General features: G+C 42.0%; 1 protein-coding gene across 7 annotated transcripts in view; it reads right to left on the reverse strand.

Moving 5' to 3' along the window:
• Positions 1–15,410, reverse strand: part of dlc1 (DLC1 Rho GTPase activating protein) — a 93,220-nt gene that overhangs the window by 16,446 nt on the left and 61,364 nt on the right. For 5 of the 7 annotated variants that reach the window (XM_039795603.1, XM_039795610.1, XM_039795593.1 and 2 more), the window contains one exon: positions 2,129–2,200. In XM_039795603.1, the coding sequence (XP_039651537.1) occupies positions 2,129–2,200 (72 nt within the window). Of the gene's footprint in view, positions 1–2,128; positions 2,201–8,686; positions 9,021–15,410 lie in introns of those variants that run through there. The other 2 variants (XM_039795641.1, XM_039795633.1) reach the window with 1 other exon arrangement.

Here is a 15,410-nt window from a genome sequence, read left to right on the forward strand (position 1 = left end):
AGCCAGGAGACGAAGCTGGAAAAAACTCATTCTAACAACATTGCTGATTTGCTTATCAAATTTCATGTTGCAATCAAAAGTAACCCCCAAATTTTTGACAGCGGCTTAAGGTATGAAGCCAGGGCTCCCAAACTCAAAGCTGGACCGTCTGGCATATCTGAAGTACTGAAGATGATACACTCAGTTTTAGCTTCATTCAAATGAAGAAAGTTTTGTGAAAGCCACAACTTAATATCATTAATACAGCTAAGCAGGGAGTCTAGTGCAACACTGTCATTCGGTTTCATAGGCAAATAAATTTGAAAATCATCTGCATAACAATGAAAAGAAAGGTTGTGTTTTCTTATAATAGCCCCTAAAGGCAACATATATAAGGAAAACAGGATGGGGCCAAGAATAGAACCCTGGGGTACCCCACAGGAGAGAGGAGCAGTTGACGAGGATAAGTCACCAATCATGACAGAGAAGCTTCTATTTGCCAAATAGGATCTAAACTATGTAAGTACCGAGCCTCGGATGCCTACACAATGATCAAGGCGAGAGAGGAGGACTGCATGATCCACTGTATCAAATGCCACCGTGAGGTCCAAAAGCACCAAAACAGCAGGATTCCCGGCATGTACAGATAAGGCAATATCATTGTGCACTTTAAGTAGTGCAGACTCAGTGCTATGACGTGATCTGAAACCAGATTGAAATTTTTCAAAAACAAAGTTCTGTTGCAAAAAGGCTTGTAACTGTATAAAAACAACTTTTTCCAAAACCTTTGACAGAAAAGACAGATGAGAGACTGGTCTAAAATTGGATTACAGTACATTACATTACAGTAACAGGATCACTTGTTATTCACTGAGTCGCAGCATTAGTAATGGCACACAGTTAAGGTGTGCCTTAAATCATAAAGAATATGCAAACACTCTGGTCTGGTCAGGATGGGTGAACACATTTTAAGATGTTTTCTGGAAAGCGTTGGCCCAACCCAAAATGGGAATCTTGCATCTAGACCGCCGGGGGCAAAGTTGATAAGGAAATGCTGCCAGCACCTAAGCTTACTGTACTGAATCAGACCTATCAGTCTGCTTATCTTTAGTCGGGCAATAGTCTTGACAGCACAGACAATAGATATTGCCCCATGGATAAAAGGGAAGGGAAAATGTGTCATGCATCGGCACAAACTCCTACTTCTGTGGAGAAGGCTGCAAGCAACAAACCAGTGAGAATGTAATATCTGCATAGTGATTGATTATGGTTTGCACTTTTGTCTTGCTGTTTGTGTATGTATAAAAACAGTCTCATCACCTGTGCAGAAACACAATGAGCCTTCCTTTCAAATAGGAAACCTTTCACGGTTAAGTGGCAACAAGCAATGGCCCGTTGACAATGGTAGCTCCTGCTGTCATCGTCCTGTAGTTACATAAGGGCAACTGGTATGCCCATGGCATACCATAATGTTGTTGGTAGTATTTCGGTGAGTGTGTATTTAAAACTCAAGGGTCAGGCAAAGCATTTTTCTCAACCACGTCTCATTGTATGAGTAACTTGAGAGGTAAGAAAGACCTTTGGTCCTCAAAAAGTTACTAGGGATGTTACATTATAGCTTATGTTTAAAATATAGTGTGCCATGGTTTCTATGGTTTATGTGGCTTTTCCTCCATAAGCACAGCAAAGCACTGGTACTAAGGAAAACACTCCCTTTACTCCTCAGGAATGTTATGCTGTGTGTGGTATGTATTCATGCACAGGCGCAAGTGTGCATGTTGGTGTTTTGTGTGCTTGACAAAGGACATAGTGGTCTTCTGTATGAGTTAAATTACTACCACTTGCATGTATAAGAAAAATGAACAAGGTTCTACATTCATGAAAACTTTATTTAATAAAAATTCAAGAAATTGTTTTATTAATTACCTAACATTAGTGGATCTGCCTAACTAACTTTAGTTACGCTTTTTGACGCCTGCAGTGTGGTAAGATAACAGCCTTTCAAAAATACTTACAGATCACTGAAGTAACAACATGACTTCATTCCCAGCGTAACCCGGCTTTCTAATACCAGCATCAACTTTCTATCTTCATTATTGCCACATGGGGTGGGAGAGTGGGTTGGAGGATGTCTCACAGGGGTACTTACCTTCATAAAGCTGGGCGTACTGTGGGAACCCTGCTGCTCGGAGCCAGGTACAGGCCTCTTTGGCTTCGATCTCTGCAGAGGAGAAAAGGTGGAAGAAAACAAAAGCGTGTTAGAATCATGTTAGGTGTTGTGGGAGACACTTCAACTCACCTGAACCGAAAACATAATCAATGTTTATAATGAAATCCTCTGACACAAAGAGTTTTTATCATCACTTAAGCGTCAATTGAAACATCATTCGGAAAAAGGTTATCCTGTTAAAATTAAGTAAGTCAAAACTCTGAAACTGAGCAGTCCAGCATGCTAGCAGCTCATCAAATGTAAACCCCTTGACCTTATTAGCTATCTCACACATGGTCACTCTCCTCTCACATGCCTCTAAAGCTAGAGCTCACAGCATCGTTCGTGCAAATTGTGTTAACACCCTGACACGCCAAGTGTGTGCCACTTAAGCTCCTTATCCAGGAAAGGTGGTGGTATTTGTTGTTCACAACAAGATCTACAACAGAAAACGTCTGTCAGGAGCCTTTCCCCATATGACACGACTGTATACATGTATTAAGATATTTTAATGTTTTTACAAAACAACGTCTTGCGAATGCAGTGCTGCCCTCCAGCTTCTGTTCTCTCATGATGCTAATATGGAACATTTCAAGAACCTTTGTTGATTAAGATGTATATAGGAAAGGTTTAACATACACGTCAGATGCATTTTTCTCAAGTGTCCGTCGATGCCATTACTAAAGTCGAAAATGTTCACAACGCTTCTCCAACAGTGCCAGACAAACTCTTCATAAAACACAAGGTGTGACATTTGGGCTTGTTGTGCTAAGTACCAACTGAATGTTGAGGTCAACTGTGTTAGAGGAGCCATGGCGATGTCTCCCAATTATCTGTGAAAGCCCTTTAGTTGATGTATGCCAAATGGCTACCCACACCCCAGCCTCCTCAATTGCCTCATTTCCCCCTACAGCCAGCAGTTTGTAGAAGGAAGACAGACAGAAATATATCTCCAGGCTTCTGGGATCTGAATTTACAATGTCCTCTTTAGTGGAATGACAGCAAGTACAAACGTGGCACAACCTTGAGAAAAACTTGTAAACAAAACCAGTGGAACAAAGGCAGGAAAAGACACATAGAATTACTGCAAAAAGCTAAATACTTGCTAATATACTGTGTGTGAAGTCTGAATTTATGGCAGGATAGTTAAAAGTCTCCATTTCAAATTCTACAATCCTTGCATTTAGACATAATAGTGATGTACTTTACACTTTAAGTAGGGGCGCTATGTTTGGCTGAGTGTGGCTGAGCTAATAGCAACCACCGGTAAAAAAAAAAAGCAGTGTAGTTTATTTTATCTTCGAAAGACCAGCAGTTCCACCTCATTTTGAGGCTAAATTACACCAAGAAATTGTTAGATTTTGTTTTAGCTCAAGCTCAAACGCAGGAGCATAAAAGGAAAACAGACTGTGCCTGAAGAGAGACTAAAGAAGTTTCAGTATTTTGGTGGAGAACTACAGAGATAATACAAAGATAAATGTGTAATAAATAATGTCAAAACAAGTGAGGCATTAAAAAGTGGGAATTGACCTGATGTGGACAAAAGACAGGTAAACATAAAGTACTGTAAGACAGACAGGTCAGAAGAAGTCTACTGCTGCAAAGGTTCTCGGCTCAACTATATACAAGCATTTACATACCAACAACAAGCCTAGACGGCAGACAAACCCACTAACAACAAGGTGTGACCGGGTGTGACACGACCAAGACAGGGCCTCCCCTCTGCCATTGCAGGGGCCAACACTCGTGAAGCAACCACTGAGACCAGCATGCACCTAAGTGTCAAATAACACATTAACAACTATGTTTTAATGTTGATTTATTTGACAAATGAGCTCTATTTTTCCTGGTGGATGTGAAGTGTCTCAGAAGCTGTGTTTGGTGGGTGTGTTGGGCCTCGTATTTTTAGAGCGTGGTGAACCCAGAAGAACGTAGAAACCAAGGGGTAATTATACCAACATTCTTGAAAGCAAGCACTGCATAGAGCCAAAGATTCTTGTGTTTGCCTGCGTATCTGTGTGTGTGACTGTGTGCACATGCAAGTCTGTGTGTGTTTGCAAAGGCCGACCTCATGCTTAAAGACAAACCACTCAAAAGACAGTAAGGCTATTGAAATGCAAATTGGACATACAAACACGTGGTTAGCTTTCCACCCCCAAACTCCGAAAAGAGGGCTATGGGATCCAATAAGGCATTCGGAGGGAAGCTATCCAGAGACACACCCCATTGGGCTAGAATGTGTGTCAAATCTACTTTACAGTGACATAATGTGGACTCGGGGTGCCTTGGAAACAAAATAATGACAACCGTATTCACTACGCAGATGGACAAAACTGAATATTTACCACTGCACCGCATTGTCTCCATTCATTCACAGAGTGAAGCAAGAATATTTTTCTATCTTTTGTTTGGCTGCAGGAAGTGGACAGGGGCTTGGGGCATCTGGCACAAACAACCTAACAATAGAGCTGCACACACACAGAGTCTTATGTATCTGGAATTAAAAGAAAAAGCCATAAAAGATGTTTACAAGAATATCAAAGGCTCATAAAAATGTCACCCTACAACATCCCACTTTTACATTTGCTTCGATAACTTCAGATTCATCGGTGTATTTTATTTTTTGTCATTCCTCACTGTCCACCCCAATTCCTTTGCCCTAGCCAGGGAACTACCTCACTTCCTCTTCCTGCTTCCCTCACAGGAAGAGAGCCGAGTGGCGCTGCAGTGACCGCCGACCACCCTGCTGTAAGGCCCTGCCTTCGTTTGTTCCTAGCCAGATAATAGGCGGGGAGTCAGCCAAGACAAACACTGGCTCCGGTGATTGTGTGTGCTTACCAAACGTCCTCATGGCTCAAAAAAAGCTACAGAGCAACACTGAACAAATGCATGTTTTACAGCAAGCACTTAACATTCAAATATGACAGAGAGAAATGGTGATCACCGAGGTATCCTCAAATAGAAAACTGAAGTACACTACCTTGATAATGATGGCAATATTTGGTCTACATGTGCCAAGTTTGTTAAAGTACAACAGATTACAAATGTGAGAGGAGGAGACGGGTCATGAACAAAATTTCAAAGTTAACAGTTACAGTACCGAAAATACTACATCTCAAATGAATTATGTTACAGTTGACCACACGTCCTTATGTGAAGTGTAATTTCTTGAGGACACATTCCTTTGCATGTTTAAAATTTAGTTTTTTTTTTTCATGTAGTAACAACTGTTAGGAATGAATGCAAGTGCTGATAAATGTAGTTGTTCTAAATTACATAGCAGTCCACAAGAACTTTAAGCCTTTTGTAATTTTGACCCCAGTGACTTGGCCACAAGCTACAGGAAGACACTTTACAGTATAAACCAGCACATATACCACATTAAAAACAGATAAGCAATAAAACCAACACATAAAACAAGCATATTAGAAGCAATTAAAAACAATAAAACCAGTAACTATCAGGTGAGAAATGTAAGACTGTGAAATGTGGAAAGCTAATCTTTCCACTTATCACCATCTGTGGTTGTGGCCTGGTCATCTTGGAGACAGACAAACAAACTGGATAGGTTGATATACATGAATCTGAACACAGACCAGAACTTGTGGTCCTGCTCAGGAAGGCCACACAAAAGGTTGTCTGAAACATGTATGTCAGGTGGGACCTAGAGACAGACGGATATGGGGCTAAAAAATGAACTAGCCTCATAAGGACAAGTTAAATGGAATACATTTTATGATCTCTGATAATTTAGACACATTTAAAGTGGTGATACAGAATGCATGAGACAGAAATGCATACAAATCCTCTCAGCTGGAATGGAAATAGTTGGAATGGAGATAGCCGCACACTAGTGCTGGCTGATGTGAACAAGCAAAAACAACAGTGAGACACGCTCCTTCTCAGTGGGAAAGAAAGATGAGAGCGCTTATCAGCAGATAACATGTCTAATAAGAGTCAAGCCGATGCTAATAGAGATTACATATGGATCACAAGTGGCTTTTCTCCTGGAATTTGGCCAAAGTCAAACTGGTGGGCTGCCAGGCAGGGTTAAGCTTCACTCCCTGCCCAGTGGTATCGATTTCTAAAATTACCCATCATAGTCTTTTTCCTGCTCTCACCCTCGTCTCCTCTGCTCTCTCTGCTTATTTCAATTCTGCTCGCCCCTTCTCTTCTCTCCTTTCCTGTGGCAGGAAATTCTCACAATTGCTGGTCAAAGTTTCCCTCCATTGCAGGAGGCAGCGGGATCTGGCTTGGCTGAGTCTGAATACTCAGCTCCAGTGGGAGTTTGTCAGCAGCTAGCAAACAAAGGATGCTGCTCCCCACCTCAAAGGCCCTGCTACATACATGGCAAACTGGAGGTCAAGAGGCTGAATACAGTTATCACTACTGGGGCTGGGGCTTTGAAGTTAGCAGATTAAGATGAATGCTTGACTAACAACTGTTGTGAATTGAGGTGGCTTATCTGGAATTACCCGATCATCTTTGGGTCTCAAAGAGCCGACTGTAAACCAACCCAAAAGGCAGGCAGAGGATTCTTATCAACTCCAGGTCTGAGTGGTTAATTTCTGAAGGAGCTGCAAAGTGGGTCTAGACAGGTGATGTGATAAACCAAGCCAGACTCTCTGGCTCGGCAGTAATCTACAACAAGCAAAGCCAGGAGCCTGGATGCTGCCAGTGTTTGTCCTTTACTCCTGATGTGTCCATGAATTTAAAGAAAGGGTTTCTGATTGATTTGTGATCTGACACTTTATGAACAGCCGCAATGTCCTTAACAGCTTGAATCTGTATAATAGCATCAGGACAACTGGAGAGACAACAGCTTTTTTTTTTTTAAACTTGACCAATGTGAAATTCCTTTCAGTACTCTACTGGAATGCAAAGATGGGCGATAACAGATTTTCTTCCCGATGGGGTATCATGTTTAGTGATTCCACGGTTGAGACAGCTGGTGTTCGCTGAGAAGGTCTGGCTGTTAGCTAAGTGAGATGATGCCAGGAATATCACCATCTGGCCGGCCTCAAGCTATGCCCCGTTGAGTTGATACACTCACTCACGCACAAAAGATTAATGAGGTTTACTCAATGGTCCTTTCCAGTTGCAGGGACAGGCCTCGGATGCACAGACACATACACATGCAAACACACAGCTGGCCCAGATGGATCATCGCAGAGCTAAGTCCACAGGCCCCTGTGCCCCCTGATGACAGATTTATGCTCACACGGAGGGCCCTAGTCCTGATCAGGTGACCAGGCATATCCAAAGCCTGTGATAAGCTTTCCACAGATGACAGCCTACCTGCTGCCCCCCCCTGATTCCCCCTCCCCCTTGATAGCTATCAATTCATAAACAGATCCCAGGACAGCCTGGTTCCCTTCAGCAGAGGGAAGATAACAGCAAAAATGAGCATATGTGTCTCCTCACAGGACACAAAGAAACAGTGTGCCATATGGATGTAAATCTTTCAGATAAGGCCCCAGCTCACTTCCAGTTTCACAAAGTGGGCGGTGTGTTTCCTTTATTTGCTTGTCTTCTCCCAACACAACCACCATCTAAGCTGCTATACCATCTAATCCCATCCCTGACTGAAAGAAACAAAGAGACATGAAGTAAGAGAAAGAGTACACACAAATATGCTTCCATTTCTGTAACTAGACTATTCCTTCTGTTGCAAAGATCTCTTTAAGTGTGTGTATGCTTGGTGGCAGTGTCATACAGCCTCTACCTTATTAGTTAGCCTACTAGTGTGTAATGTTCATTCACCTCTCATCATGAAGGCTGGATGTCTGTGAGGGTCTTTGAACACGTCCTTAATGGTTATATGGCTCAACTGAACCTCACTGTGCTCATATCTGTTCCAGACCTGTGGTTAGCTGATAAGGAGCCATGTGTTGGAACAAACAGTTAAAACAGTTGAGACAAAGGTCCAAAGCCCACAAATCATCTCAAGTCTGCCAGCACAAGACCGCGAACGGGATGCTGTATACGGTCACGACATCCACCTCGAATCCCCCTTACGATAGTAAAAGGTCGGCAGTCAGGCAAAAGGCACAGTTGAATAAACTGGAGGCATTGACATCGCTAACTGGTACGATACCTTTTCATAATCTTAAAAGACACAAAACAAGACCCTGTTTCCCCCACACGAATCAAAGTTTAATTCAATCCAAACAAAGCTCCCCTGGGCTGTGTGCATAAGAGGGGAAATGTGTTGAAATATTTTTCTTAAAGATAGGAACCTCGCAGGGTCGTGTGTAACTTAGTTAGAGGTAAAAGAAACCTGGGGGGGGGGTTAGTTGTGAACAGGAGGAGTGAGGACACTGGAGACGCGGAGTTTTGCGCAAAGCGGGGAGATTTGTTATCCGACAGCCCGCAGCGCCGCGCCGTAAAGACGACTCAAAGAGTGCTTTACTTAGTAGAATTCAAACAAACATGTTCACTTTAAATAGAAAACCATCAAAAATAATTCATTTAAAGTAAATTATGGAATTGACTTACGTGTTAATATCATTTTTTTATTTTTTATGTCTTGGTCGCAAACAGCCTCAGCATTTAAAACCAAAGTCCCGGCTGGGCACCGGCAGGCTACGGCTGTCCACCGTCAGATCTACTCCACTGTTAGGACGAAGCCCGCATGATAGATCCAGCGTACACAGAATTCTAACTATACAGTCGGTTGCATATGTCCTCTGACCGTTGCGCGAGACAGTAAATCCATGGCTATAATTTGATTTGGCTGCGATACACAGAACTCCACAATTCTCCAAATCCTTCCAACGCTGCGAGTCCCTGAATGAAGCGGTCCCCAGCAGGAATGTGAATGGAGTAGTGTGATTCAAGCTTTAGGAATGGGCAACTCTGCCGTGGCTCCACCCCCACCCGCTTCGCTGCTCCCCACCTGATAAGGAGCTGGAGACACACACGGATCCACTCAGACCAACCTCAGCACATCACTATGTGTGGGGAAGATAGTTTATAACGATTACGATATATCATGTCATAACATTGTGTCAAAGCGCACTAACCATGCCACCAAAATCGTCTTTTTTTTGGTTTCTGGTCTGCGCTTCATCTATCTGTTGATAGTCTTCTTATTTTGCATGTGTTACTAATTTAACTAACTGATTTGACTTGTTCTTAACAAATATGCCGAACAAACGTTACCCCATATGAAATCGAAAGTGATTAACTGTGCTCCCCAGGACTCCCTTCTATTCATTTTAGCTCCTGCCTCGTCTGAGCCTCGACCACCTCCCCTAATAGGCAACAATTGACACGGAGGATGGTGCTCAGTTTGCATATCATTAGAAAATACTGGAGACAACTGGGAGACGCTCTTTTGTGACACGAGATTAAGTCAGAAAAGCGCAAGTGGCGCAATGAAAGGAGAACTGTTGCAGGTATGGTAATGACTCTGGCCCGGCGCCTGTCCATGGCGCGCCTGACGCACGTACGCCACGCACAGGTTGACTCTACGATAACACATTCAATCAGATTTTAGTTTGTCGTGATGATGTAATCACTTTGACTGCACCATACTTTGTAAGCACCTACAAAGAAAGTCAATACAATTGCTATAATTAGTAATTACTATAACAATATAAGTTTACATTTGAACTGAGATATACAGGAGTACTCTAAACATTTTATTTTTACCTCTACGTTTCTTTTTTCCCCTGCCAGAACAAAGATAGTGGTTTTATGTAACTGTATGATTTACAATGCATGCCTCATTTGAATAGGAAATTGTTGAAACCTCACTAATATTTTTTCAGGAACTTTTCATCCAGTTTTCCAATAACTCCATAACGATGTCAGCGTTTGGCACGAGCCAGGTCTGTGTTATTGCCATGGTAACACACAGGCACTGAGGTGGTACAAAAAGGGAAAGCCAGATGAGTCAACACGTGGCAGGGAAATACATGTAACCCAAAGCTTGGACTGCGAGGGGGGAAAGGATGATGCAGACAATCCTGGCTAACTGGGCAGTCTGTTGTTGGCTGCCACACCGGTCCCAGCTGACTGAGGAGTCACAAGTGATTCACCCAAAAGAGATCCTGCCAGCTATTAAAGTGAGCAAAATCACGAGTCTATAGGCATTCATAAAAATGTCCCCCCCCCCTGGTGGGAATCATTTCAAAAGTTTGCCCAGAGGCCCCAGCTGTAAAACCTGTGAAATATAACGGAGTGTAATTTGCTTTATATCTGTAATTGGTGTTGAGAGTACTTTTTATGCAGCACCACACCTCCATAATAAGTCTACTTGTATTTCTGTTATTGGAGTTTGTTCAACAGAGAGATCTACCTCTTTGGTGTTTGACAAAAACGGTCATATATATATATATATATATATATATATATATATATATATATATATATATATATATATATATATATATATATACATATAATATTAAAAAAAACAAGAAATATTTACTTTTTCAGTGCAATTACAATATGGCCATTTCTATATTTTATTGCTTTCATATTTGATGTGAATTCTTTTTTTATTTTGCAATTATTATTATTAGAAGTAAAGCCAATGTAAGCAAAGGTTAAAGGTTAAAACAAGCAGCTTTTTAAAAACATATTGCAGTCTAAAAAACATAGCTGATGAAGTTTTCTGATTTTCTGATTAAGATCAGGAAATATTCCACAAAAGAGTAAGTAAACAATACTATGAGTCTGACAAAGCATCAACTTTGAGTACTTGATGGTTGATACTGTCAAGAATTGCATACTTGATGGTACGGACACATTTTAGCCAGTACTCAAAATGTATTGAGGTTCGCTGCCTAAGTATATCCAGCTAAAGCATTATATATCAATAATATGTCAACGGAAAACGTGATTTTATGAGCTCATAAACTGATGTGTTTTATCCCATAAATCTGTAACCTTAAGGGAGGGAGAAAGATAATTATGGTCTATTAGTGTGTGTGTGTGTGTGTGTGTGCGTGAAAAAGAGAGAGAGGGATTGGGGAAGGATAGAGAGAGACAAAAAAGCAAAGAGAGGAAGGAGAGATGAAGACAGATAACCAAACAAGGCCAAATCCCTGATCCACAATACCCGACCACCCAGAGGCTGCACGCAAAACCCTAGTCTGGATCAATGGAAGTACATTTCCAGGATAATTGCCTGACATCCGGTGCGTGACCTTCCGCTCTCTGTGTGTTGCCGTTCTTAAACTCTGTTCGCTTCGGGAATCAACAACAAACTTCGAGCTAGCAAGTGACTGAGATGGGTCAACGACCACGCACAGAGTTGAGGGGGTTTGCGCTCTCAAGTTGTTTTGTGGTGATAAATACACAATAATGCCAGCGATTGTTGATGAATGTGTGTGGTAAAGTGCGAGAGATCAGACAAGCAGACTGCTGCTGCCAGTTGCTCTGGGCCAAATGAGTGTCTCTTTACAGTGTCTACAATTTTCATTCATCAAAGCTCATCAGAGTCAGGCGCTTGTTTGGCTTATGATTCAGATACAGATCAAATACACGCTGGTGTAATGAGGGCTTTGGACAAAAGAGAGGAAACGAGGAGATGCATCAGTGTTACAGCAGGCAGACACAAGGGATTAAGCCTGCATTACAGGTAACTGTTCCCTGTAAAGGGAATAAAAACAAACACTTTTACCTTTAAGGCATGGTAAGGGAAGTTTCAGTGGATTATCTTGTGATTCATAGTACATTTTACTCATGTCTCTAGCTGTTCTGAATTATCACTTCTATTTTGAAACAAAAAAAAAACAGGTGTGAAAACAAAATAAACCACAGGCATTTGATTTGAATAAAATTGGCCTTGTATGCCCCACCAACTTGTTGCTGCTGGGTTGTTGGGTGAAGCTACTGTTGTAGGTTGCAAACTTTACAGTGTCACCTCTGACCCTGAGACACAGAGGGAGGAAAAAAGAGGAACTTAAAAAAAAACTTTACTGTCACATAGATAGACAGAAATAAAGAGACAATTGTAATATTAAAACACCACAAAAAGACAGAAAAAAAAACAACAGAAAAGTGAGAGAAAGACGAAAGTCCTCCCCTTAGCTCGCCTCGGGGTTTACGCTCCCCTCCTCTACCAGTCGTAACCCCAGGGAGCGGGGCCAGGTGAGGGTCAGCGGACAGATGTGTCAGTCCAACATGCACATAAACACCCAAGGCCCTGTCAACAAAGACCCACAAAAGAGATCATAGCAAAGGTCGCGGCAGCCATCCTGAAATAGAGATGAACATGTTAGGTGTGTGTGTGTGTGTGTGTGTATGTGTGTGTAACTGTCTGAATGGCTATAATCTGATTTTCTTTTTGTAGTTGAGATTTTTTAGATAACGGGGCCATAAAGATGCTTTCCATTACAGATAGGTAGCCGGTAAAGTAATCAAAAACAGGGAGGAAAGGGGCATTTATGTTTTTATTACAATGCTACTTTGTCATAAATGGCGCTTACCCACTGCTAGTAGCAGCTCTACTCGACTCGGCTCGCTCGACCGCGGTGCCCCGTCCTCCATTTTCCATTGCAGATTTAGTACCGCGAGCGCGGCTGGTCGTCATAGCGCCAACGCAGGAAACTGCCGTGACCTAACGCGACACACACACAGAATGTCGAAGGTGTGTTGTTGTTGCCACAGCCAGGAGACAAATTTTGTTTCAAAAGAAGCTGGAGGCTGCAAAAAAAACACCGCTGGCTAAACTATTTAAAAACGGCGGTTTTATTCAAGACACCCCCGTCTGTCGCTAGCAATGATGACGCAGTGATTAGTGACGATTCTCTCCGACCAATCAGTAGTCTGCAGGTTTTCACGTCACCTTTTGGTATCGTCTCAGCTCGCTTGGAACCTGGACGGAGGTGGTACTAAAAAAGGTACCAGGGACTTTTTTCATAATGGAAAACCAAAAAAGGCAAGTAGAGTAGAGGCGAGTCGAGTAGGTACCATGTAATAGAAAAACGCCATTACTCTGTGTGTGTGTGTGTGCGTGTGTGATTGTGTTTTATTTTTTAAAGATTATTTTGTTTTGTTTTTCCAATAGGACAGCTAGGTGAGAAAGGTGGAAGACATGCAGGAAATTGTCACAGGTCAGATTCAAACCCTAGACCTATGCATTGAGGCATAAACCTCTCAGTATATGTGCGCCTGCTCTACCACAGAGCCAACCCGGCCACATTGTGTTTTATTTTAAAGCAAGGTACTGCCACTGTCTTGAAACATGAAGCTAAATGCCTCCAATGACAAGCGTGTTTCTTCTGCCTTTCACTGATGCAGTTTGAGATGAGTTTGACGTGTGTATGTGTGTGTGTGGGTTGTGTGTGTGTGTGTGTGGGGGTGTGTGTGTGTGTGAGAGAGAGAGAGAGAGGGTGAGTGAGACAGAATAGGGAGGAGAATAATCTTTTCATAACAGGAATTTCCAGAAATAGCTCATCCATGGTCTTGGGGATCAGCCCAATAAGACACTGATTAGAGAGAGAGAGAGAAAGAGAGAGAGCAAATGCTTCCATACACACAATGGCAAGGAGGAAGTGCAGGGAGACAGAGGCTTGGACCAGCGCACACACACAAACACAGACAAACAAAGGAAGTGTGAGCAGACAGCAGACCAAATGCCTCACCGACACCCTCTCCGGGCTTTGATGGACTGACCACGATCACAATAGAGGCAAGAGGCTAACACACACACACACACACACACACACACACACACACACACACACACACACACACACACACACACACACACACACACACACACACACACACACACACACACTTTCACAAACAATGGATCGGTGTTGTACTACCATGTATTTTTCATCCAGGTGGTGGGGTTAAAAAAAAAATAAATAAATAAATAAAAAACGCTTTATGGTGGATCATCCATTTATCATGGAACTTTAACTTGTTGACCACTACAATAAAAATCTATTTAGATTATGGCACAAGTACACAACAAACAAACAACTAGAGCAAGAAACATGAACCATTGAAGGAGGGTAGCAGGGATAATGGGCTTTTAAGTGATTCTGTGTATCTGTACACTTGGACACACACACACACACACACACACACACACACACACACACACACACACACACACACACACACACACACACAAAATATTAATAGGTTTAAGGAGGCCATTCCTCCTCTTCAAAACAAGATTGATCGTAAAGAATCTCCATACCACCCATATTCCCATATTAAAAACCAAAGAACCTATTGAAAGTATCAGCTTTCATGTTAATTCAATTACACATGCTGAACATAAGTACAGATGCTATCTGTGATATTGTACACTTCTGCAAGTTATGTCAAGTATGAATGCACAAGTGCACACTGGCGAGTTAGCTTTTTACTACATCATCAAAGTGCCAGAAACTCAACTGCAAATAAAGCCCTGCGTGTGTGAAGTCCTCAACACTGTTCCAATCTCTTGCTAGAGGTTTCTCCTGAAGGTTTATTGTTAATTTGGATCCCGATTACCTGTTACCTTGGCAACTAGTACTCTTTCCTGTACTTGTGTGAAGCGTTATTGGGTTTCATGAAATGCGCTATATTAATCTAAGTTATTACGTTGGTTGGTACAACAATCTCTTAATGCTTTGGCTCGTGACACAGTGACAGTGATACCTGGTTTAGCTCACGATACATCCAAAGTAGGCTACATTACCGTATGCAACACTTACGATGCATCTGTAACGTATTATCTTATTGTTAATGAATGATTTTCTGTCTAAGCAAAATATTCATTGCATCTATATGACCTCCTGGTAACACTAACTCAGTAATCTACAGTGGGTAATACAGCACCATGAAGAAAAGACCTTTACGACAGCAGGTGTGGTTAAAACACTACCGCTTTTGTCCGAAGGGGCCGCTGGAATCAACACAAACTTAAACATACAAATAGCCACTTTAAAATTGCTCTGTTTATTCTTTTATATTTTGGCAAAATAGTATTTTACAGAACAAAGCCACTTGTATCTTGAAGACATTGTTCACAAAGGAAGCTCTGGATCTCCAGGAAATCCACAGGTCTGTCTTATGTCTGATCAAGATAAAGAAGTGCGGAAAAAGAACACACACACACACACACACACACACACATACACACAGCTTCAGATTATTGCTCATATTTTTCTTATTAGTCATGCATGGGTAAAGCAGATTAGTGATGGTTTGCTTTTAGGTGAGAGAGGAAGAAGAAGAGCAGAACCACGGGGTAATTGTTGGA

The sequence above is a fragment of the Perca fluviatilis genome, chromosome 1 (genome assembly GCF_010015445.1).
Source record: "Perca fluviatilis chromosome 1, GENO_Pfluv_1.0, whole genome shotgun sequence".
NCBI lineage: Eukaryota > Metazoa > Chordata > Actinopteri > Perciformes > Percidae > Perca > Perca fluviatilis.